General features: G+C 43.3%; 3 protein-coding genes across 9 annotated transcripts in view; 2 read left to right on the top strand and 1 right to left on the bottom strand.

The window, feature by feature from the left end:
- Positions 1 to 14,755, top strand: part of clasp2 (cytoplasmic linker associated protein 2) — a 151,808-nt gene extending 137,053 nt beyond the window's left edge. For all 7 annotated transcript variants that reach the window (XM_084080579.1, XM_084080581.1, XM_084080578.1 and 4 more), the window contains 7 exons: positions 929 to 1,070; positions 4,931 to 5,123; positions 9,527 to 9,720; positions 11,283 to 11,411; positions 11,562 to 11,768; positions 12,853 to 12,969; positions 13,453 to 14,755. In XM_084080579.1, coding sequence (XP_083936705.1) covers positions 929 to 1,070; positions 4,931 to 5,123; positions 9,527 to 9,720; positions 11,283 to 11,411; positions 11,562 to 11,768; positions 12,853 to 12,969; positions 13,453 to 13,527 — 1,057 coding nt within the window. In that variant the 3' untranslated portion in view covers positions 13,528 to 14,755. The remainder of the gene's footprint in view (positions 1 to 928; positions 1,071 to 4,930; positions 5,124 to 9,526; positions 9,721 to 11,282; positions 11,412 to 11,561; positions 11,769 to 12,852; positions 12,970 to 13,452) is intronic.
- A 2,360-nt stretch (positions 14,756 to 17,115) lies between these two features.
- LOC311061228 (uncharacterized protein) lies at positions 17,116 to 19,309 on the top strand (the record flags this gene model as incomplete). The annotated part of the gene is made up of 4 exons (XM_084079782.1): positions 17,116 to 17,452; positions 17,598 to 17,660; positions 18,637 to 18,708; positions 19,170 to 19,309. 4 exons carry the CDS (start codon positions 17,116 to 17,118, stop codon positions 19,307 to 19,309), a joined length of 612 nt encoding a protein of 203 aa, XP_083935908.1.
- Positions 19,310 to 22,673: 3,364 nt separating this feature from the next.
- Positions 22,674 to 23,922, bottom strand: LOC311061227 (C-type lectin domain family 17, member A-like; the record flags this gene model as incomplete). The annotated part of the gene is made up of 5 exons (XM_084079781.1): positions 22,674 to 22,821; positions 22,924 to 23,024; positions 23,114 to 23,265; positions 23,424 to 23,603; positions 23,916 to 23,922. The coding sequence occupies 5 exons, from the start codon at positions 23,920 to 23,922 to the stop codon at positions 22,674 to 22,676; spliced, it is 588 nt and encodes a 195-aa protein (XP_083935907.1).
- Between the last annotated feature and the right edge of the window lie 1,386 nt (positions 23,923 to 25,308).

Genomic DNA, 25,308 nt, shown 5'->3' with positions numbered 1-25,308 from the left:
TGTTCATTTTGGGGAAAGTTGTCTAGAGCACACAGCCATCTCTATGTTGGGTCTGCACTGGCTGAGAAAACAGGGACTCTGTCTCTGTCAGACCCCGTGTATTTCCAGGATAACAGACATAACAGTCGCAGAACGGTTGTTATTTTGAGAGCGAAATGCCCCACAATATCCCCACAATATTACACTGAAGGGTGTCTTTACCGTGATTATTGGCACTTATTGGCACCGTGATGCTTGCGGAACTCGGCCTCGTTCCAGACCGCATCACTGTCGTGCCAATAATCACGGTAACGCACACCCTCTCATGTAATACTGCTTAAGTATGAAGCTATTTTAAATCTGTCCTAATGAAAACAGATATTCTCTCAGGCTTTTCCTCGTGACATACTGTTGTACTGTTGTTTAGAACGTGATGGTTAACGTAACGGTGTTGTTTAGAACAGTGGTTCTCAAACTTTTTCATGTCAAGGACCCCCAAATTGACACTTATTAGCCCGCGGACCCCCATTTCAAAAGATATGCCAGGGACCCCCATAAGAGGAGTTTTTTTTTTTTTACGGCTCTAGCAGTGATTCTCAACCATTTGAATTTCAAGGACCCCCCAGTTTGACATGCATTAGGGCTACGGACCCCCGTTTAATGGCATTTCTATCACTTGGACCGCAATTTATATTGTAAAATCTATGTCAATGTAACTCTGAGAGTGTACAAATGGAACCAAATGGACCCGTTAGGGTCCATTTGGTTCCATTTGTACACTCTCAGAGTTACAGACCAATAAGGGTCCATATGGTGCCTAATCTATCATTTAGCTGGGGACACCCTGGAACTCCCTCAAGTAGCCCTAGGGGTCCCCGGACCCCACTTTGAGAACCAATGGTTTAGAACATGATGGTTAACGTAACGGTGTTGTTTGGTGTGTTTCCAGTGCGTTCGACTACGACACAGAGAACATGAACTCGGAGGACATCTACAGCTCTCTGAAAGGAGTCACGGAGGCCATCCAGAACTTCAGCGTCCGCAGCCAAGAGGACATGAACGAGCCAATCAGGCGGCGGGAAGGAGAGGAGGTAAGGGGAGGGGCCTGAGTTATACTTGGTTGTGCGCCGCGTCACTGACCGAAAAATAGCAGATCTACAAACTCCCAACGCGTCACGCCGCGACGCGTTGTGAGCTTGTCGATCGGCTATTTTCGGCACACGCGACACCGGCATGCAAACTAAGTGAAACGGCCCTTTAATGCTTTCTAACAGCTGCTCCTGCGTTCTTTAGCCAGCTTGGTTTTAATTACGACGACTGGCAGTTTGCACCCGTGAAGGGTTAAGTGCAGGTTGTCCGCTCATTATCGCTATAATATTTGGTTTATTTTTAATACGCTGCAGCGTTATTTTACACCACTTGCCAAGCCGGGTGTCCGGTAGCTTTCCTGGCTTGTCAGATGGATAGCAGAGATAGCTGAGGTGAGTTGGTCGACTGATTTATATCGCACAAGGCAACGGATCCCGTCATGTTTTTACGGTCTCAGGCGATGGCAGCTAGTAGGAGGTTAAAATGTCAAGTGGCTTCTCCGGGGGCTTTACAAATGCCAGCCGTGCAACACACACACACACACACACACACACACACACACACACACACACACACACACACACACACAAGCCTTTAGTTATGTCACTCAGACACCGGATCTATCCCGCCGAACCCTCCATGGCGTGGGAACTGAGAAATGTACAACACAAGAACACGCGTGTGTCTGTAAACAACCGTTCGCAAACCCCGGGGCCTCAAATCAAGAACCGGGGCCGTTTTATCGCCCGACACAGATACAGGGAGGCAGTGAGCTGAGCGAGCGCGTGGAACTCATGTACTTGTCAGCGCGTTTTTTTCCTTCGGGCTCGTTCAGAGCAAATTTATGACATGGAGTTAGTGTACAAAGAACCACTTAAGTTGGCTCTTACTTAAGTTCCCTGATGGAACCTTATTAACCCATTGAGACCTGGAACTGTGTCATTTTTAGATTTGAGCTAAAAAGCATTATTTTACACCTTGGGCCATTCAAAAATAGCAGATATACAAGCTCATAGCGCGGCACCGAGTGCCGCGCTACGAGCTTGTAGATCTGCTATTTTTGAAAATTCGTGAAAATGTGTGCAAATCTTTGAATATATATATTTTTAAAGCGAACATTTTAACTCACATCTTTGCTTCTGGGGGGTCCCTGGAACAACATATTTTGATGGGGGTCCACGGACAAATACATATAATTTTGGGGGTCCTTGACATGAAAAAGATTGAGCACCACTGATATAGAAACATACGTTTTTCAGAAAACTGTTGGGATTTAGGAGACATGTAGAATCGGCTTCAGGTCTCAATGGGTTAAGTTGGCTCTTACTTAAGTTCCCTGATGGAACCTTATTAAGGCACGGCACGATGGCCCCTGACACAGGGGTTTGGAGGTGTTGACATTTTGCTGACATTTTCCTACCCGAGGTGAGCCTGAAATCAAGCTAATCCCCCCTCTCTTCATACACACACGCAGACAGACACACACACGTCATCAACCGGCCAATCACACCACACCAGACTCATCAAGTTGCCAATGAGAGAATGGCGCTAGCTGGTAAACATAAACAGAGACAGGCTGGTCTCAACTCCCAGCACTAACGCCACACAATAGCTTACTCCATTTTTCATTGGTTCAAAAATATTGAACCAATGAAAAATATTAAAAAGCGCTTCTGACAAAACCAGCTAACTCCATTGGATCCTCAAACTGTCTGCTAAACCAGCTAACTCCACCAAAGGGGTTAGCTGGTCCATTCAGCTGTTCTTGATGATCAATGATGAACAAAACCTCTTAACTCAGCCAGGGCGCCTGATGGAGGGGAAAGGAACTGGTTGGAATAACGTGTTCTTCCACGCGCTACGTCGTACCGGGGAAACTCCCCCCTGTCAGGTGATAAGATGCAGCTCCTCAATGCATGCTTCCTCATGCATTGAAGGAAGCATGAGCTCAGTTCGGGGCTCTCCCCAGGCTGGCAGAGGGAGAGTAGCGCCCAGGATTACATGCCTAGGCAATTGGCACTGGGTGAAACAATGGGTTAAAAAAAAAGTTTTGGACATATGAGGTTTCCACTCGACAGAGACGACGTCATGCTACAGTACTACTGCACACAGACTGTGTGTTTAGCTGCATACACTTTTCCTGGACATTGCGTCAGTGTTTGGTGGCTTTCACAGCGTGTCGCCGTAGTGTTGTTTAAAGGTCAGAGTTTTGTTCAGAGAAGGGGCTAAAAGTGTGTCAGCTTGGTGGTAAAATAAGCCACTGATTGTCATGTTGGTTTAGTGGTTTTGAAAAGGTTACTTGCAGCATGCAAGGACTTGGTCTTTAAGCCTGGGGTGTTGTTGTTGTTTCACCACTGCTACCACAATGCATCCTATAATAGCACAGGGCTTTCTCAAACAAAAGTCTCCATGCCAAGGACCACCAAGGATGGCCATATCCTCTGTCCATCCTTTGAATCCTGCTCCTGACAAATAACCCAAAGTATGACTTAAGACTAAAACTAACACTAAAATAATTCAAACTAAACTAAAACTAAGCGTTCTCACAAAAATAGAAACTTAATCAAAACTAGCAAACCCGCTCTAAAAACTAAACTAAAACTAACTGAATTAGAAAAATAATTGTCAAGACTAACTAAAACTAAAGTATATTGAAAATCTAAAACTATCATAACCTTCTGGGGGGGTAGGGGATGGTCTCCTGTATCCACCGGAACAGAAATGTTGTAACCACGATCGGCCATTTTGTTGCTATCGCCCGTTGAATATGGCTCGTTTTCACACAAAAAAATGAAGAAATCCACTTGATGTGTTTTTCTACAAATCCTAACATAGGAGCGAACGGACGGAAGTGACTTTTTTTCCGTCCATTCCTTCTATCAGAGTCGAGCGATCATTCCTAAGTTGCGTTAGAGCGACTCCCTCTTGTGAAATTTTCCACAACAGAAATCTACGTCAATGGCGGTCAACGGCTGCATTTGAAATTACGTAGGTCTTCGTCAATGGCAGGCAATGTGTTAACACATTACCTGCCAAGAACGCAGATATGCGTTCTTTCAAATGCATCACTTACTCCCAAGTCACTTCCGTCCACTCCAACGGATGTGTAGAAAAACACTTCTAGCTCAGATTCTTCTTTTTTTTGTTGATGAAAACCAGCCAGGCAATAGCTCCAAAATGGCCGGTCGCGGTAGAAATGTTATTGTTCCAGTGGATAGACGGGACCCTCCAAAACCCCACGGACACTCTTTGTTTTCAACGTGGCTTCCACGGCTATTCAAAAAAGATCGTCCCTCTAAGGTAATATAAACGCTGGCATGATGGGAATATAAAACAATGTTTTCATCTCAGGCAGTCAATGTGTTAAGATGTCATTATTGTTAAGACCTGAAGACGCATCTGTGTCATTTTTAGATTTGAGCTAAAAAAAAACATTATTTTACACTTTGGCTATTTTTGAAAAATCGTGAAAATGTGTGCAAATCTTTGAATATATATAGTTCTTTAAAGCGAACATTTTTAACTCAAATCATTGCTTCTGGGGGTCCCTGGAACAACATTTTGGGTGGTCCTTGACATGAAAAAAGTTTGAGAACCACTGATATTATAGCAACATAATTTAAAAAATCCCCTAGAAGCAAAGATTTGAGTTAAAAACGTTTGTTTAAAAATATATATATTCAAAGATTTGTACATATATATATTCAAAAATAGCAGATCTACAAGCTCATGGCGCGGCACTCGGTGCCGCGCCATGAGCTTGCATATCTGCTATTTTTGAATAGCCAAAGAAATCTAAAAATGACACGGATGCGTTCCAGGTCTTAAAGGGTTGTTAATATCATGTATTTATCTCTTCTAGGGTGGCAGCGGGATGGACGGGCGGTCGGACTCGGTGGACGGCGGGCGCATGGCGCTGGACAACAAGACGTCGCTCCTCAACACTCCCCTGCTCTCCTCCAGCCCCCGGGGGTCCCGGGACCACTTCTCGGACTCTCCGTTCAAACACAGCATCAAAGACAGCAGCCCGGACCACCCGGAGCAGCTCTCCGATGGTACACACACACACAGTCATTTATACTCGTATACAATTCAATTCAATTCAATTTTATTAAAGTGTCAAATCACAACAAGTTGTCTCAAGACACTTTACATGTAGAGAAGAGACCCAACATCCCACCCTGAGCAAGCAATTTTGCGACAGTGGCAACGAAAAACTCCCTCTTAATTCAACAGGAAGAAACGTCGGGCAGACCCTAGGCTCTAGGGCGGGGGCCTTCTGCCTCGACCGTGTTGGGGGAAAGAAGAGAGAGAGAAAGGGAGAGACAGAGGAGAGACAGAAAGAGATACAGTGCAAGCAGTAACAATAACAATAATAGCAAATATAATAGTGTAAGATACTAGCATATGATAGTATAATATAGTACAGCAATAGTGTGTATGCAGTATATAATGGAATAATATAAAAATGTTTAAGATAATATAATATGCGGTATAGTGTAGTGTAGTAGAAGTCCACGGTCGTGTCCAGGTCGTGCTCCATGGAGAGAGGCCCGGTCCGGTCCGCAGTCACAGTCTTGAGCCGCAGCTGGGGGTCCGTAGTAACAGTCCATAGACTCCATGGAGAGGCCCAGGCCCGGTCCGCAGTCACAGTCTTGAGCCGCAGCTGGGGGTCCATAGTAATAGTCCATGGACCTGCGACGTGGGTGGTAGAAGAAACTCCGGGGAACGAGTCCCCGGTTGTAGAATTAGTGGCAGGCCTTACTAGAGCGTGAATCCGTACAGGGTTAATTACGATTGTACCAATGGGACACAAACCCACACAACCAAAGGGAGGACGGGAAGAGAGAGGACGAGGGGAGAGAGGAGAAAGGGGAAGGTGGGGGAGAGAGGATGACTATAGGGGGACTGAGTCTATACACTTCGGCTATAGGCTTTATCATAGAGAAAGGTTTTTAGTCTAGTTTTAAATATACAGAGTGTGTCTGCTTTACGGACTGAGACTGGGAGAAGGTTCCACAGCTGAGGTGCTTGAAACTTAAATGCTCTACCTCCTGTTCTAGTTTTTTGGGGGTTTACTGGAACCGTAAGCATGTTTTCATACTGTGGACGCAGTGGTGTTCTGGCTGGTTTACGGGGCTCGATGAGTTCTTTGAGATATACTGGTGCCTGTCCATTGAGAGCCTTGTATGTGAGGAGGAGAACTTTAAACTCTATTCTGTATTTAACCGGGAGCCAGTGCAAAGAGGCCAATGAAGGAGTGATATGATCTCTTCTTCTGGTTCCTGTCAGTATGCGCGCAGCGGCATTCTGGACAAGCTGCAGGCTATTTAGGGACTTACTTGGGCAGCCTGATAGTAAGGCGTTGCAATAGTCCAGCCTAGAAGTAACAAATGCGTGGACAAGTTTTTCTGCATCATTTTGGGACAGAATGTGCCTAACTTTTGCAATATTACGCAGGTGAAAAAAGGCATTTCTTGAAATTTGTTTTATGTGGGACTGAAAGGACATGTCTTGGTCAAACGTGACTCCCAGATTCTTTACAGTGGCCCTGGAGGTCAAGGTAATACCATCTAGGGTAAAATTCTCATCGATTAATTTATCTCTGAGGTGCTTAGGGCCGAGTACAATAACTTCAGTTTTGTCCGAGTTGAGGAGTAGGTAATTACGGGTCATCCAACTCTTGATGTCTATAAGACATGCTTGAAGTTTAGCCAGTTGATCTGTTTCATCTGGCTTCATTGATAGATATAATTGTGTATCATCTGCATAGCAATGGAAATTTATAGAGTGTTTCCTAATTATCTCACCTAAGGGAAGCATATATAGAGTGAATAGTATTGGTCCAAGTACAGAGCCTTGTGGGACTCCGTATTTAACCTTTTCGCGTAGTGAAGGTGTATCGTTAACGTTTACAAATTGAAATCTGTCAGACAGATAGGACTCAAACCAGTTCAATGCAGCACCCTTAATGCCAACCAGATGCTCAAGTCTCTGCAACAAAATATGGTGATCAATAGTATCAAATGCAGCACTGAGGTCCAACAGAACCAGTACAGAGAGAAGGTTATTATCGGATGCAATCAGGAGGTCATTTGTGACCTTCACCAATGCCGTCTCAGTGCTATGGTGTGCTCTGAATCCTGACTGAAAAGCTTCAAATAGCTTGTTGTTATGTAAAAAATCACATAACTGCTTGGCGACTGCTTTCTCAAGGATTTTAGAGAGAAATGGGAGGTTCGATATAGGTCTATAGTTAGCCAAAATGCCTGAGTCGAGAGTAGGCTTCTTGAGGAGGGGTTTGATGACAGCTACCTTAAAGGACTGTGGTACGTAGCCCGTCACCAGAGACATATTGATCATATCGAGTAGGGGTGCACCAACCGGGGTCAGGGCCTCTTTAAGCAATTTAGTTGGGACTGGATCCAAGAGACAGGTCGTTGGTTTGGAAGATGTGATCATTAAATTATACACACACATGCACATCTGTATAAAAAGATAACATTCTTGTGGTTACAAATACAAAGTCCTATCTTTGTTCCAGATAGTCCAATCAGAAAACCGCATGTCAGCTAAAATGTGTTTGTGGCTGCCTTTTTTTTATATTAATAATTTATTGTCTCCGCCAGGCCGAAGGCATGGTGGAGAGTATGTTTTCGTTCCCGTCCCGCTGTGTGTGTCCCCCCCTAGCCAAGCTAACATTGGTCAAACTTCACGTGACAATATGTTGAAAGGGTGTGCTTTGATTGGCTAGCGAGACGCATGACGAAATACATAGGTGTGTCACTTCGAAACATTGTTTACATGTTTCGAAGTGACATCAGTGCCATTAGCCAAGCTAACATTTAGTCAGGGGATATTAGCAGAAAAAGTTCCAATCTTGGAATAAATTCCTTACCAAAAATCCTCACCAATGTGTTTGTAAAGGTGTCTAGTAACACGTCTCATAAAGACTGAAATGCAGTTTCCCTAGTTTCCCAGTTTCCCCACACATATCCATCAGCCAAGCTAACATTGGTCAAGTGCCAGGTGACAATATGTAATATTGACAGGATTAATGAAGAGTATCTCTTCCTCTCCGTCCGTCTCTATGTGTCCGTCTGAGAACACCCAACATTGGTCAAGCTGCATGTGACATCACAATATGTTATATAAATAGGTAAGACAGGATCAATCAGGAACAGTACTTTCCAGTACAAATTACCCGACCGTGCGTGTGTGTGTCCGTCTGAGAACACCTAACATTGGTCAAGACCTGCCAGTGGCTGGCAGGTCTATATTACATATTCTGATGTAATATAAATAGCTTAGACCATTGGTTCTCAAAGTGGGGTCCGGGGACCCCCAGGGGTACTTGAGGGGGTTCCAGGGGGTCCCCAGCTAAATGATGGATAGGAACCAAATGGACCCTTATGGGTCTGTAACTCTGAGAGTGTACAAATGGAACCAAATGGACCCTAACGGGTCCATTTGGTTCCATTTGTACACTCTCAGAGTTAAATTAACATTGATTTTACAATATGAATTGGGGTCCCAGTGATATAAATGCCATTAAATGGGGGTCCGTAGCCCTAACGCATGTCAAACTGGAGGTCCTTGAAATTAAAATGGTTGAGAATCACTGCTAGAGCCGTAAAAAATCTTCTCTTATGGGGGTCCCTGGTATATCTTTTGAAATGGGGGTCCGCGGGCTAATAAGTGTCAATTTGGGGGTCCTTGACACGAAAAAGTTTGAGAACCACTGGCTTAGACAGGATCAATCAGGAACAGTACTTTCCAGTACAAACTGAGATCACAGCTGAGACACACAATGCAACTAACTCCCAGTACGCCAACAAATCATCGTTTGAAGCTTGGTGTGGTAATAATGACTGTTCGATGGTTGATTTGATTGCGCTTGCTTACCACCTCTGTATCTCATTACTTATTGCTATAATAATAATATAATTGCTATGATATAGTAACATGTTCTATCTTTGGTAAAAATTAGAACATTTCTAGAAAACTATGGTTAAAGATAGGCTAAGTGATTTCCTTTGGTTAAAATAGCACGGGTCCGCTGGCGGAGACCTGTGCTCCAAGGAGCACATTTTCTAGTTAATATTTTAATCATTCTTCTGCACTGTAATTCTACTCCTATTTTACACCCTTTACATTTTATGTGAAGCATTTGAATCGCCTTGCTGTTGAAATGTGCTGTAAAAATACATTTGCCTTGCCTTGATTTAAGCATCGAAAATAGCTGATCTACAAGTTCTCAGCGTGCGTTGTGAGCTTATAGATCGTTGATTGTCAGTGTGCCACACCCGCCGCGCACGTTCCGCACAGCTTCTGTAACGTACGACTCAGGCTTTAGAAACACAGTTATGAGTTCTAATATATAATATAGTCGGTTCTTACACTCAGTGCAATCTCCCCTCTGGCTCCCCCCCCCCCCCCTCCCCCCTCCACTTAACAGACAGAGGCCTGGACCAATCGGAGCTGGTGGCCGAGCTGCTGAAGGAGCTGTCCAATCACAACGAGCGTGTGGAGGAGAGGAAGGCGGCGCTGTGTGAGCTGCTGAAGCTGATCCGTGAGAACACCCTGCAGGTCTGGGACGAACACTTCAAGACCATCCTGCTGCTGCTGCTGGAGACCCTGGGAGACAGAGAGGTAGAATAAACACTGTATACCTTTAGATTTCTTTGGTTATAGATCTACAAGCTCCTCTCATTCTATGCTGCTCCACCATCTGAGAACCACCTCCTCTCTCCTCTCAGTGGTCCTCATTTATCAACGCGGTGCAGCCCAAATAATGGGCGTACGGCGAGATCACCGCACCTTTCGGTATTTATCAATATATATATCCTGACGTGGGCTTCATCCTACGGTACGCTGAGATCTCACGTCTGGTCGGGACCAGTTGTTGACGTTGGCTGCGCCCGTTTATTCCATTCTAGACCTGCGGAGCAACATTGTCTGACTGTCTGACAGGCATCTGGACACATAATCCACTCCTAAATGTGTATATCTACACTAATAAATAATCCCTGTGAAAATATAACATTTTATAAAGTAATTTTAACAAACTGCGTTAACAGTCATTCAGATAAGATTGTAGATCTGTCTGTATTGAAAATAGCAGATCTACAAGCTCACAAGCCAGCGTTGCATCGCGACGCGTTGTGAGCTTGTAGATCTGCTATTTTCAAAAATATACGAGCGCTTTTGCGCCGGGAGTCCCGCGGTCGGGACTCCCGGCCACCTTTTCATGGACAGTGAGGTCTACAAACTTACAGTAGCTTGTCCTATGTTATGGAGTTATGTCAGAGAGTTATGTAGGCTACACAACCTGGCTGGGTTAAGGATATAAACCCGACGCTCCAATAATAACGTGGCGGCACGGAATCACTGCATTCCGCCCGAGTCTCATGTACCGCTACGCTACGGAAAGACGAAGTTGGGCGGGCGCGTGTGCGTGTGTGTGTGTGTGTGTGCGTGTGCGTGTGTGGCGAGGCGGGGCGAGCGGGGGAAACATGCTTTTTTTGGGTCGTATTCTGGTTCTTCATGTCGTGAAGTCGGGCGTTTTGTGAATATTTAAGGGCGTGTTATTTAAATGACGCTCGTTTTCAGACGTGAGATTTATCAAGGCTGGGACCAAATGTCCGCTTGGATCGGCTGTGTAGGATTCGTTGATAAATGTGATTTCGACGTTGGTGTACGGCCGAATATATGGAAAAATATACAGCGGTTTATACGCTGCGTTGATAAACGAGGGCCATTGTCTCCTTGTTGAGCTCCGACACTCACTAAAAGGGGCTCAGGTAGCTTTGTACCTACCTCCATCAGACTGCTGAACACCTAGCCCCCGCCTCCCCAAGGACATTGGACTATTCCACTTGATGGACGCTAGTAATAAACACGTAAACACATAGGTTGCATATTATTTTTATCATGCTTTTAAGTTGTAGTTTTAAATGTGAATTTAAAACTGAATTTAATTTTTATAGTGACCTGGGTGACTGTATGTTGTCTTTTAACCACTGCACAAACAAACTTCCCAAAGGAAAATTAAGTTGTTTGAAGTTGTTCCTCCTCTCTCCTCTCTCCTCTCATTGTCTCCTTGTGTCCTCTCCTCCTCTCTCCTCTCATTGTCTCCTTGTGTCCTCTCCTCTCATTGTCTCCTTGTGTCCTCTCCTCCTCTCATTGTCTCCTTGTGTCCTCTCCTCCTGCAGCATGTGATCAGGACGCTGGCCCTGCGCACGCTGAGAGAGATCCTTAGCAAACAGCCCTGGAGGTTTAAGAACTACGCCGAGCTCACCATCATGAAGGCCCTGGAGGCACACAAAGACACACACAAAGAGGTACACACACACACACACACACACACAAAGAGGTGCACACACGCACACACACATAAAGGTACACGTGCCACGGGGTGCACACCATGGCTGGGTGTCCTCATTGTGCTCCAGATGTACAAGCTCACAGCGTGTTGCTGCGTGCGTGTGCAGGTGGTGCGAGCGGCGGAGGAGACGGCGGCCATGCTGGCTCTGTCCATCAGTCCAGACCAGTGTGTGAAGGTCCTGTGTCCCATCATCCAGTCAGCTGACTACCCCATCAACCTGGCTGCCATCAAGATGCAGACCAAGGTCATAGAGCGCGTCCCACGGGACGGGCTGGCCGCCATGCTGCCCGAGATAGTTCCAGGACTCATTCAGGTACGTGCACACACACACACACACACACACACACACACACACACACACACACACACGTTTTGGTGTTTTCAGTGGTTACAATAGAGCAGTGATTCTCAACCATTTTAATTTCAAGGACCCACAGTTTGACATGCATTAGGGCTACAGACCCCTATTTAATGGCATTTCTATCTCTGGGACCCCAATTTATATTATAAAATCAATTTTAATGTAACTCTAAGAGTGTACAAATGGAACCAAATGGACCCGTTAGGGTCCATTTGGTTCCATTTGTACACTCTTTCATTTAGCTGGGGACCCCCTGGAACTCCCTCAAGGACCACTGGTGGTCCCCGGACCACTGGTTGAGAACCACCGCGATAGAGGGCGCTCTTCCACAACGTGTGACTGATCCTGGGACTCCCGAAGAAGAACACACCCGGGAAATCACGTGATCTGATCAAATTCCAGCCCGTCTGGTCTAACGTTATCAGATTGATAAAAATACATTTATCTCTGATCTATTTTTCCCAGATTGCGTTTTTGGTGTAAAGAAGCCATATTCAACTGAGCCGATAAATAAAGAACGGAAGATCGCGGTTAAAAAATTTTTTTTTTTTAGATCAGTCAATGTGTTAAAGGAGTAGTTCACCCAAAGAATTTCTTATTTTCTATCAATTACACACCCCACGATGCCTTGAATTCATGGAGATTTTTGGGTTTTTGTCGCATTCCTGAGCCAATCATTTGATGACCGGCGGACTCAAGTCTTCTACCGGAGAGTCCGCCGGTCATCAAATTATTGGTTTAGGAATGCGACAAAGACAAAAAAAATCTAAAGAACAAAGAAATAATTCAAGCCTCGAATTTTTGAAGGCTTCATGGGGTGTGTAATTGATAGAAAATACACGTATGCAACGCTCACACTAAATGCTTTGACAACACATCTAGATGCACTTTGTTCATCTAGTACATCGCAAATAATTGCGGGCGAAATGACTTAGTAACTGTGTGTGTGTGTGTGTGCGTGTGCGTGTGCGTGTGCGCGTGCGCGTGCGCGTGTGTGTGTGTGTGCGTGTGCGTGTGTGTGCGTGTGCGTGGACAGGGCTACGACAACTCTGAGAGCAGCGTGCGGAAGGCCTGTGTCTTCTGCCTGGTGGCCATCTATGCAGTCATAGGAGAGGACCTGAAGCCACACCTCAGCCAACTGTCCAGCAGCAAGGTCTGTTCCTCTACCTCTGTAACTTAAGTTACCAGTTACTTTTTAGACTTTGATTATTATCGCAAAACCCATTAACCACTTCAGCCCTATATATATATATTTCAGCCATTTGAAAATAGCCGATCTAGAAACTCATTGTGAGCTACTTTCTAGCTCACATTACTTTTGTGAGCTACTTTCTAGCTCACATTTCAAGTTTTCATAGTGAGGCTACTTTCTAAAGATTTTGTATTCATTTGGAACTTGTGAAATGGGACATTCTGCACAATGAGTACTTTTACTTTTGTACTTTTAACTATATTTTGATACCAATACTTTTGTACTTTTACTCTCAAGTAAATTTTGAATTCCGGACTTTCACTTGTAACAGAGTATTTCCACGTTGCAGTATTGATACTTTTACTTGTGAGTACTTTTTCTACCACTGCTCATTCATTCTCCCTACATGTCTCTCTCTCTCTCTCTCTCTCTCTCTCTCTCCAGCTCAAACTGTTGAATTTATACATCAAGCGCGCTCAGTCTGGATCCAGCGGCGGAGACCCCTCTGATGTCCTATAGGAGAGACAGACGCCCCCGACAGGCCAACTACAGAACTGCAACTCTGCCCCCACCCCAACAACAACAACAATGCACCGCGCACACACACACACACACACACACACACACAAGGAAAACACACTTTAACACACTTACACAAGCAAATCGCTTTCACACAAACACACACACACACACACTCGCTTTGCACCCATTCGTGCAGATATTGTTCTTCTCTCGAACATGTTGTTTTTCTTTTTTTAAACTGTTTTTATTTTATGTTCGAAATGAAAATAATAAAATTCAATAAAATTCATTCGTTCGTATGCAGACTTAAACATACTTTCTCCAGCAGACTGACCTAAACACACACACACACACACACACACACACACACACACACACACACACTGTGTTGGGAAGCCCTTCGCCCACTTGTCTAAATCCGTGTCCTTGCCCCGGTGCTCGATGGGAGTTGTAGTTTCCTACATAAGAAGAGGAATGTTGTTGTTTTCCTGACTGACTGACACGCTGATAGGATGCAAAGAACGAACTGTATACGACTCCTGGACCTTCTGCCCCCCCCCCCCCCTCTGTACACACGCCATACATACACACCACTCACCCCCCCCTACATACACACACACACACACACACACACACACACACACACACACACACACACAGCTGTGTGAGGGTGTGGTGTACTGACAAACAGCTGATCTACAAGCTTCCCAGCGCGTAGCAACTAGGTTTAACCCCTTCAATCCGGGAACACATACTGTAGCCATTATTTTATACTTTTTGTTTTTGTTTTTTTGAAAAATCGTGAAAATGTGCGCAAATCATTGAATACATAAACATTTTTACTCAAATCTTTGCGTCTGTGGGATTCTACAAATGTCTTCTAAATCCTAAAAGATTTGAGTTAAAAAAAAATATATACATATTCAAAGATTTGCACACATTTTCACGGCTGTTTTTTTTTTTTAAATAGCAGATCTACAAGCTCATAGCGCGGCACTCGGAGTTGCCACGCTATGAGCTTGTAGATCTGAATAGCCCAAATAAATCTTACACAGATGCGTTCCGGGATGTGAATGAGGATAAACCAGGCGTTAGGTTTGTGTCACTATAAAAAGACCCTCCTGTCCTCCTCCTGCACCTCATTTTGTTTTCATCCGTGTGCCTTCGTGCAAAAAAAACTAACACCCCAACAACCAACACCCACCCACCCACCAACGCCCCCCCCCTGAACTCATCTACCTGCCCGGGGTCTCAGTAAGGCAGGGAGGGGTACGACAGCAACGTAGCCAAAGCCGCCACGACGAGAACGACGGGGCAGCTGTGTGTGTGTGTGTGTGTGTGTGGTTCATCCCGGTGGCCTGGACGGTATAGGAGGTTATATTTAAAGTGGTGTCACAGCAGGAGGTCCATGTTTTGGGGGCGATGGAGTTTTTTTGCTGCGATGGCTTTTGAAGTCTTGACACATTCATATACATAACACATATACTCTCTCTCTCTCTCTGTCTGTCTGTCTGTCTGTCTCACTTTCTTTCTATCTTTCTGGAAAGTTGCTCATGGGTCCCCCCCCCCCCCCCCAAGGTACGAGCCCCCCTCCCCCAAGGCGCTCCCAAAGCGCAGCGCGCTCCTTTATAACAGGCCCCTCCCCCTCCTGGACAGAGCCTGACATTACCGGAGGCGTTATGATGTGCTTGGCTATAATGCATGAGACACATTTTAATTATTATTTTTTTCCCGGGGAGGCCAGGGGGGGTCCTCTACTGTTCTCTACAGTCTGAGCCAGGGGGGGTCCTCTACTGTTCTCTACAGTCTGAATAGGGAAACAGGGGGCCGGGGGGGAGCTTTTAAAATGAAAAAGGAACAATGTCCACCTCCGTTTCAAAACTAGTCGGCGGTGCTTGCCATGACCCCCCCACAACCCCCCCTCCAGCATCAGATGAGGTGTTGCTTAACGACATGCGCTTATTATTATTATTATTATTATTATTACTACCACATGGCGGATATGTATCTATATATGATATTAAAAATGGAATATTCAATTATGGTGTCATTTAGGAGAGTCCACCACCCCCTCCTCCTCCTCCCCCGGGGGGGGGGAGGGGTGCACGCTGCACCTGGTGCCCATTCTTGTTTTTATTATTTTGATTTATTTTCTCTCTCCGTTGCGACCGCGTTGCCGTTTATAGTCTGTCTCTCTCACACAAAACCTGATTTCTCTCTTGGTTGAGGAATTTGTAGAAAATGTATTATTTTGCAGAGCTGAGAGAAGAAAAACGAAAATGTCATGTCACCCCTTTCTCCTTCTCTCTCTCTCTCTCTCTCTCTCTCTCCTTTTCTCATGCTTCTCATGTTGTGTCCGTTTTCTCCTCTTGTGAGTAACATTCTAGTTTTCATTGTTGTTTCCTCTGCACATTAAAAAAAAAGCTGTGCTTACAATAAAAATAAAATGAGAACTTGTACAGACCATGATAAAAAAAAAACACTGTCTCCTGTCTGTCTGCTTTAAAACACCACATTGTTTTATAATGCATTGTCTAAATGCATTTGTTGCAGGGGCCACGTTTATGAGGGGATTTCATCCTCACCATGGATGAGCCAGAACAACATCTCTACAGTCTTACATCTGACAAAAGCTGAGACACACACACACCCACACTGTATAGTTTCTTGTGTAACGAATAGCCAAGTATGTTTACTCAAGTATTGTACTTAAGTACACTTTTGAGGTATTTATACTTTACTGGAGTATTTCCAATATACTTTTACTTCTACTCCACTACATCTCATACGCAAATCTCATACGCAAATATTGCACTTTTACTCCACTACAATTATTTGAAAACTTTAGTTACTAGTTATTTTGCAGATATAAATTATTTTACTATAAAACATACCAAGCCCATACTTAAGCCCTATTTTATACCTATTTAAAGAGAGCCGATCTACAAGCTCACGTGTCGTATTGCGAAGCTTGTACGGTACCCCCTTTTCAAAAGGTAAGCCATAGTCTCATGAGAGAAAATGCTGCCACACTGCAGCAAAGCAAACGTAAATGCCCACAGCGTGTAGCTTATCTTTTCAATCCGGGAACGCATCTGTGTCATTTTAGATATCTTTGTCTATTCAAAAATAATGACACCGAAGCGTTCCTGGATTAAGAAAATACCTCACAGATCCACCTGCTGAAGGGGTTAGTGGAGTAAGTTTGCTTCTCCAGTATATGAAACCTAAACATTTTGTATTATTAATATTATTATTATACAGCAGCCTCTCAGTAAAAAAAATAATAATATTTTATTGGCATTATTAAATGTGTTTTACATTGCCAAAGCATACATAATATAACTAACTATGTATGTTATACTGTCTATAGGTTTTCAGGAGTGATTTAAAATATGACAGTAACATTTCTAGCCTCTTAAAACCAATATCTTATCATACCACATGTTGGAACTCTCAGATGATCCTTGACTTCATTTAGTGTCCAGCTTGTTCATTAACTTTCCACTGGCTACAATGACGTGTCCAGTGTTTGTTCAACAGGTTTGTGAATTTGCACAACATCCACAGTCACTCTGTTTCAGAATGAAGGCCTGTGGGGCTGTGCTTGTTTTACTGTTCTGCCTGTCTGAGGCCGGGGCTCAGACCGGGGAGAGTGGACGGGTCGAGGAGAGACGGAGCCGTGTTGAACCAGGCACCCGCTTACAACCCGACATCTATACTGAGCTGAAAGAGCTCAGAGACATGGCGGAGGAACAACGAGATCGGCTGAGGAACATGGAGGCCAGGGTGGCGGCCGGCGAGGAAGAAGCCAGAGATCAGAGAGACAAGGTGGGTCGTCTGGAAGCTACCGTGATAGATCTTCGGGTGGAGCTGAGGGTCGCCAAAAATGAGATGGAAGGAATGGCAAAAGAAAATGCAGGTTAGTATATCGAGATGCTACATGCTTGTTGCGCAAAATTAGATTAAAAAATAGTTAGTAGTTTAAAGAAGTTGTAAAGATACAAGCTGAAATGTGTTTAATATGTTTCTTTGTTTAACATAAATGTTTAACTGTAATTTTTCAGAAATGGCTGCCAGACTGAGTGCGAGTGAGAGCAAGGTGTTGGACTTGGAGAAACAAAGTAAAGGTATATTTGAACAGGAGAATGTTCAGTGGCTGCAGGTAGTAGAGGGCAGTTTTGAAGAACAGCTTACTTTATTGTTGTACTGTATGTGTAGCAGAGTGGCTCACAACCTCAGTCTGATGGCCTGAAAGTATAATATCCCCCACCCCAGTTATAGGGAAGCCTTTGGCTTAGTGGTTAAGATGTTGGCTTTCCAAGCAAGAGGCGTGTTCAAATCCTGGCCATTACACATGTAACATTTCATGAACTTTACTGATTTTGTGTTTAACCTTTGACATCTTGATGGTTTAGGAAAGAAAAAAAAGGAAAGGAAAAAAAGGGTGTATTTCTGAATTTTTGTAGGTGAACTATTGTCTTTGTCTATGTTTGTATCTGTAATGTTTGTTGTGTATGATGTGTATTTTGGGTGTGTCGGACCCCAGGAAGAATAGCCATGCTTAGTGCAAGTGCTAATGGGGATCCATAATAAAGTAAAGTAAATATTAGGGTTGTCCGATATTGGCTTTTTCACCGATAACCGATATACCGATATTGTCCAACTCTTAATTACCGATACCGATATCAACCGATACCGATATATGCGGGGATTATTGTGATTAGGGTAAGCTCAAATTTCATATCACACACACCATATACAGTAAGAACTCCTGTAACTTATTTATAAAGCAAAAAAAAAAAAAAAAAATCAAAAACCGATACCGATATTTTCCCGATATCAATGTTTATGCTAATATCGGCCGATAATATCGGGAGGCCGATAAAATCGGACATCCCTAGTAAATATGTTTAACATAACAAACATAGTTTCAAAGTGAAGGTAATTTGAGGCTTTTATGACTTATACTTGAGCTCAGAGAATATTTGACAATGTAATTTATTTAATCCATGTAATCCACATGAGAAAGTGTATTCACTCAAATGATACGGAATGAGTATTTATAATGAACTTAATACTAATTGATTGATTGATTGATTTCAGCCCACCTTGCTCAGCTGTCTACCATGGAAACAAAGATGACTGCAACTGAGAGCCAAGTAGAGGAACTGTGGAGTAAGTATTATTTAGCAAAAATGAAGACTGAATAATGAACATTATATTCCTCCCAAAATGTATAGAAGACATGTATATATTTGAAACTATAGTAGCCTGATCTAAGTGAATTTAAGATCAGTGTCCATAGTTAAACAGAACCCTAGCATCCCAATTCTCTGGCGAACATTTGGGGAAAATAGCAGATCTACAAGCTCACAACTCACTGCAATGTGACACGTTGTGAGCTTGTAGATCTGCTATATTTGGCAGAGATTTTTTTGATGTAGTGGTAGAGCCCTGGGGTATCCCGGCCAACTAAGTATATAAGGTTTAAGTGGTTATTAATGAGCAATTACTGTATGAAGAATGTTGTATGAAGTAGCAACTGTTTAGTTTTATGTTTGAATGGTGTATTGGATTCAATTAATATATGCTTTCATAATATTATAAACAATGTGATAATGCTCCTGTGTTGACAGACAAACCAAAGGTGGCCTTCTCTGTTGGTTTGACTGATTCTGGACAAGTTGGACCATTTAGTTCTGGCACAACTCTGGTCTACAAGAGAGTCATCACTAACATCGGCAACGCATACAATCAAACCACAGGTATGTGGTGATTAAGTCATGTCAATTAACTTATTATAGAATCAATTAGTTTCCACAACTTACAGCTATCAGACATTAAAATAAATAATAAATACGTATTACAGTAATGTTAATGTTACAGGGAAATTGGAGAACCAGGGAAATTGGAGAAGGAGCACTCGTTTTCACCGCCCCCCCCCCCCCCCCCAGCAATTCTGTAGAACCAACACTAGAAGGCAATGCAAGCCACGAGGCTTCCCAAACACAGTGCACTAACATATATGGCCCCGACCACACACACACACACACACGCACGCGCGCACGCACACGCGCTCATGCTTTCAATTTGGTTTATTGAAAGCATGACTGTTAAGATCATTTTATTGTGTTCTGGCTTTTAACATTTGTTTTAGTTTATCCCTGACACACACACACACACACACACACACACACACACACACACACACACACACACACACACACACACACACACACACACACACACACACACACACACACACACACACACACACACACACATGGATAGTGATCCACGAAAAGATCTATTCTCTCCCTATCGGTTTAAAACTCGGACGGCGCTGATTCGACTAGCAGCGCATCGGCCGGTTGGCGCGGGCGCTCGCGCCCGGAGGCACTCGGGCACGTCTCATGTCTCATCACAACGTGTTGTGTGAGGTTGTACATCTGCTATGTCTTAATAGCCTAAGTATAAAATAGGGTTAAAATGGTTAAACTGATTTTGATGCTATATTAACATATTTTGCTGGAGACCCTGGCTGGAACCGCCCCAAGGATCGTTGGGGGTCCCCGGACCCCATTGATGAATACAATTTTGTGTTATCTTATCTTAGGTATCTTCATAGCACCAGGGAAAGGAGTCTATCACTTCAGATTTACTGCATCTTCATCATCACCGGCTTTGCAAATCCAGATGTATAAAAATGAGCAGCTACTCTTTTATAACACTGGTTCTAATACTCATGGGAATTATGCTTACATATCTAATGGGATCAACATAGAGCTGGAGGTGGGAGACATGGTTTACATGTGTTTACCTAAAGGGCACAAGCTCCATGATAACGCAAGCAACCACAACATCTTCAATGGTTTTCTGCTTTATCCTATGTAACACTGCTACTGGTACCATTACATTAATGAGTGAGTGTTTTTTGGCCCCAATAATGCTCATATATATTCATCCTGTCAATAAACGCATATTCAAAAGCTTTCTTGTTTGTCTTCTTGCATGTTTTACTGATTATCTTTTGGACTAGGCCTATAATACATCTAGAATGATGATAAAGTGTTTTTGACTTGGAAATGTATGATGTTACCACAACCCTGAGAAGTCCACGTCTACAGTCGTTTCAACTAAGCTATTTGTGCTAATAACGCAGATGACAAGACTGATGTAGCCTAAATGATGGTCATCCTTAAAGGTTTTCACATTGACTTGAAAGTTTATGCCAGTCTTTGGTGGCTTTAAAAGAAAAGGCAGAATAAAACATTACATTTTCAAAGCTTAACGTTGTATATTTGGCAAGGAACAATGATGTGTGTGACTGAGTTCCTGTCCAGAACTTTTAAGGGCATGTTAATGAAGTGATCTCATTGGTGGTGGAAAAAGTATTCACATTTTTTACTTAAGTAAAAGTATCAACACTGCAATGCAGACATACTCCGTTACAAGTAAACGTCCGGAATTAAAAATTTACTTGAGTAAAAGTGCAAAAGTATTGGTATCAAAATGTACTTAAAGTATCAAAAGTAGAAAGTACTCATTATGCAGAATGTCCCATTTCAAGTTTTCAAATGTATTAAAATATTTTGAAAATAGCCGATCTACAAGCTCATAGATCTGCTATTTTTGAATAGCCAAAGAAATCTAAAGTGACACAGATGCGTTCCAGGTCTTCATGGGTTAAGGCAGACTTGTTAGCTTGAGACCAACATCCTATGATGCCGTAATGAAACCCGCCACGACCACAAAGGAAGTCACAGAGAGAAGACTAAGAGGCATGACTGCTGGCAGTATGGTGTATTTAATCAGATTCAGGGCCCTGGCATGGGGAAGCAAGCTAACAATCAGCGGTTTGGAGCGGAAAGTTGAGATGATTCAAGCGGCTGCAGCTCTACACAACGTGCAGAGGTGTGAAGAACAGACACTGAGAAAGAGAGCTGTGTTTGATACACAGACTATAGTCTGTCATCCCATCATATCTCAGTACGGTATGCACACACACACACACACACACACACACACACACACACACACACACACACACACACACACACACACACAGTAAAACAAAGTACAACATGCTAAGCCAAATAATGGTCAAATTAGCAGATCTACAAGCTTACAATTTGTCGCAACACATTATAAACGCAAACTGCCTAATACATACCCAGGTTTACAGTAAATTGTGAAACCAAATAATATCATACTGGCCATCGTTGCTTTGATGAATTTGCTTATTATATTAACAACATTCTGTTGATTATGTTGGAGTTAAGGAGTGGACAGTAATGTTAGCTTATTATCAGTTTTAAAGGGATATTTCACTTTCAACTATAATTTTTTTTTGTCCCACGATTTTGCAACCCTTTTTCACCCAGTGCCAATTGTCTAAGTGATCCTGGGCGCTACACTCCCCCCGCCAGCCTAGAGAGCCCAGAGCGGAGCTCATGCCTCCTTCAATGCATGAGAGCCAACTGACCTTCTTGTCATCTGACAGGGGGGAGTTTCCCCGGTAGGACGTAGCGCGTGGAAGGAACACGTTATTCCAACCAGTTCCCTTCCCCTCCATCAGGCGCCCCGGCTGTCATGGGGGAGGCGGTATAGAGACCAGGGTTACTGCATGTTTTTGTGAGGGTACCTACACTAGGAGACACGGGGAGAACATGCAAACTCCATACAGAAAGGCCCTTTCACTAACCCCACCTAGGGTATGGGCGCTGATGACGCAGTGGATAGGACACGCCCACAGCGTCCCCGGCAGGAATCAAACCCAGGACCTTCTAGCTGATATTTCACTTTCAAACATCTTTGGGGTCATTTAAAAAAAACTATTCACAATAAACTATAAAAGTAAATGAAAAAAGTAATTGAAAAGACAAGGCCCCCTCACGCATTAGAAGGACAATATCAGTCACCAGAACCAAGGACAGGTGTTTTCAATGAATCCATCATGGTTCAAATGGAGTTTTAAGTTACAATGGGTTTAAATAGGAAGGTTTTGTGTCTGATAAAATGAATATCAAATCATCTAAATACTGAATCAAGTAACTTAAAAACTGTCTGGGGTGCTCACAAAAGCCAGAGTAGACGTTAAAATAACCCCAAATATGTTTGAGAGTGAAATATCCCTTTAACTAAAAACTGATTTCACAGATGAAGTGGTTGGTACGGGAACAGGACTTGTCGTTCCACTTCTTTAAAGGGTCAGCAGGATGGTTGTAGATCTCAACGCAGTCCTCGTCTGGATCTCCCTTATTATCAGGTTGTATGGGATCCCAGTAACTATCAAGACACAGTTGAGACAGAAATAGATTCTATAACCCAAGGACAAGTAATATTAATATTAACATATACTGTATGTTCTTGACTATAACGTGTTGATACCTTTTGGTCAGTGGCGTTCCATCCACCCATTTCCATTCTCCTTCCTTGTCTCGGTCTGTCAGACCAATCCAGACTCTCTTGTCAAATGAAGCCACGTGTTTCTGCACGCAAAGAAACAGGAATTGTAAAGTGCTAAAACTGTAACTGCTGTATGAGAGATAAATATGACAATAATGCGTCTCTCTCATACCTGCTCCTGCTCACTGTTGATGATCACCAGGTCAGCCCCTCTGTCCAGACAGTCCCGTCGGCTCCCCTCCCAGTCCTTCTCTTCAGTAGAGACGTAGTACAAGCTCTTCAACCCTCCGGCCTTCACCCAGCAGTCTTTGCAAACACCATTCGCTGTTTTAAGGTGATACAATTCAATCACACTGATCGTAGTAACGTGCAACCACGTAGTACACACCACTATGTTAAGAAAACATGTATACTTGAATTGAATGACGTGATATTGCCATGGAAAGTCTGAAAATGGCCATTATCATGTTTTTGCAACTTGCCTCTCTCTTCGAGGATTTTGGTTCCGTTCTTTAAACGATCTCTCTCTTCAATTAAGAAGTCTCTCTCGTCAGTCAGGTTGGTGTAAGCAGCCTTTATCTGGTCTCTCTCGTCAGTCAGGTTGGTGTAAGCAGCCTTTAAGTGGCTCAGCTCCACTTTCCACTCGGATTCGTCTCTGGCGACTGGTTTGCACACGTGAGCAAAATGTGAGCGGCGAGTGACAGCCTAAACGTCACCTCATACAGTACTGTAGGTGTTCTGTCATGCTCAGTATTCTATCATCTTAGGGCAGGAGTCTTCAACAAGGAGAAGACCCCTAGGCCGGGGGTCCTCTGTTGAAAATAGCAGCTCTACAAGCTCACAACGCCTCGCGCTGCGAGGCGTTGTGTGCTTGTAGATCTGCTATTTTCGGAAGAGTTGGTGTAGAGGGGGAAAAGAGCAGACTAAGTACAAGGTCAAGTTAAAAGGCTGAAAATATACATTGATTAATTTACACAACATTGACGATAATGCTGTCAAACCAGATCTACTCACAGTGGACGTACAGCAGGCCTATGACCCCAGCCAGTAGGAGGAGAACCAGCAGAGCCAGACCCACACCCACCGCCAGAGCTTTAGAGGAAGCAGTGTCTGCTAACAGGAGGAGCATACATACATACATACATACATACAGTATTTAACCTAAATGACCCCCCCACTGTGTTTTCTGTTCATATACTTTTACTGCTCCTAGTAATGACCACCAGTGGAGGAAAAAGTACTGAAATGTTTTACTTAAGTAAAAGTAGCAATACCACAATATAAAAATACTCTGTTACAACCAAGTAAAAGGCCTGTGTTCAAAATGTTACTTGAGTAAAAGTACAAAAGCTTTGGCATCAAAATATACTTAAAGTACCAAAAGTGTTAAAATGTTTGAAAATAGCAGATCTATACATCTTTAAAATAGGGCTAAAGTGGTTAATGTATGTTTTATAATATAATGATTTATATCTGCAAAATTACTTAACTCATTAAGACCTGGAACGCATCTGTGTCACTTTAGATTTCTTTGGCTATTCAAAAATAGCAGATATACAAGCTCATAGCGCGGCACCGATTGCCGCGCTATGAGCTTGTAGATCTGCTATTTTTGAAAAATCTTGAAAACATTTTATTTAGATTTTTTTCTGAGTACTTTTTCCACCACTGGGCACACATTCATATCAATTACCTGAGTTGCCTTTCACGCCCATCACTGTGTCTGGGGCCTGGTGGGAGCGGATGATGTCATCATTGGAGTAGATATCTTCTCCCTGTGTTGCTGCTGCCCTTTGTCTGTCGCTTCTGCCATCCAAGGGGTTCTTTACGTTGCCGTAAATGTTCTCCATTCTTTTCTTTTTTTTGTCAAAAAGTGTCCCAGAGAGGGGTCTCTTAAAGTATTAAATGTGTCAGCATAATGCACAGACTATAGTGTGCACACACACACTAACAGTGCTTCACAACAAAGCTATTCTGTATAGAAAAGGCAGAGATGGAAGCCTGGTGCTCCAGGAAACCTTTGAGACGCAGATATGAAAGAGAAGAGACGAGTAGCCTATAGTGGATGGATGAGGGGAGGGCACCTGGTCTGTTCGCTTATCTGTTCACTTTCTCTTTCAAATGTCTCTCTTTCGGTTGTATGTATCAGTGGTGGAAAGTAACTGAGTACATTTACTCAAGTACTGTACTTTTACTTTACTGGAGTATTTCCACTTTTCAATACTTTTACTTCAACTCCACTACACCTCAGAGGCAAATATTGTACTTTTACTCCACTACAATTATTTGAAAATTGTATTTACTAGTTACTTTGAAGATTTTGATTATTATTACAAAACATGCATTAACCACTTCAGCCCTTAGGCT

Source organism: Gymnoscopelus microlampas (genome assembly GCF_963454915.1).
Source record: "Gymnoscopelus microlampas genome assembly, chromosome: 15".
Lineage (NCBI taxonomy): Eukaryota > Metazoa > Chordata > Actinopteri > Myctophiformes > Myctophidae > Gymnoscopelus > Gymnoscopelus microlampas.
The sequence above is the reverse complement of the archived record's forward strand: the minus strand, read 5'-3'. Positions and strand labels throughout refer to the sequence as shown.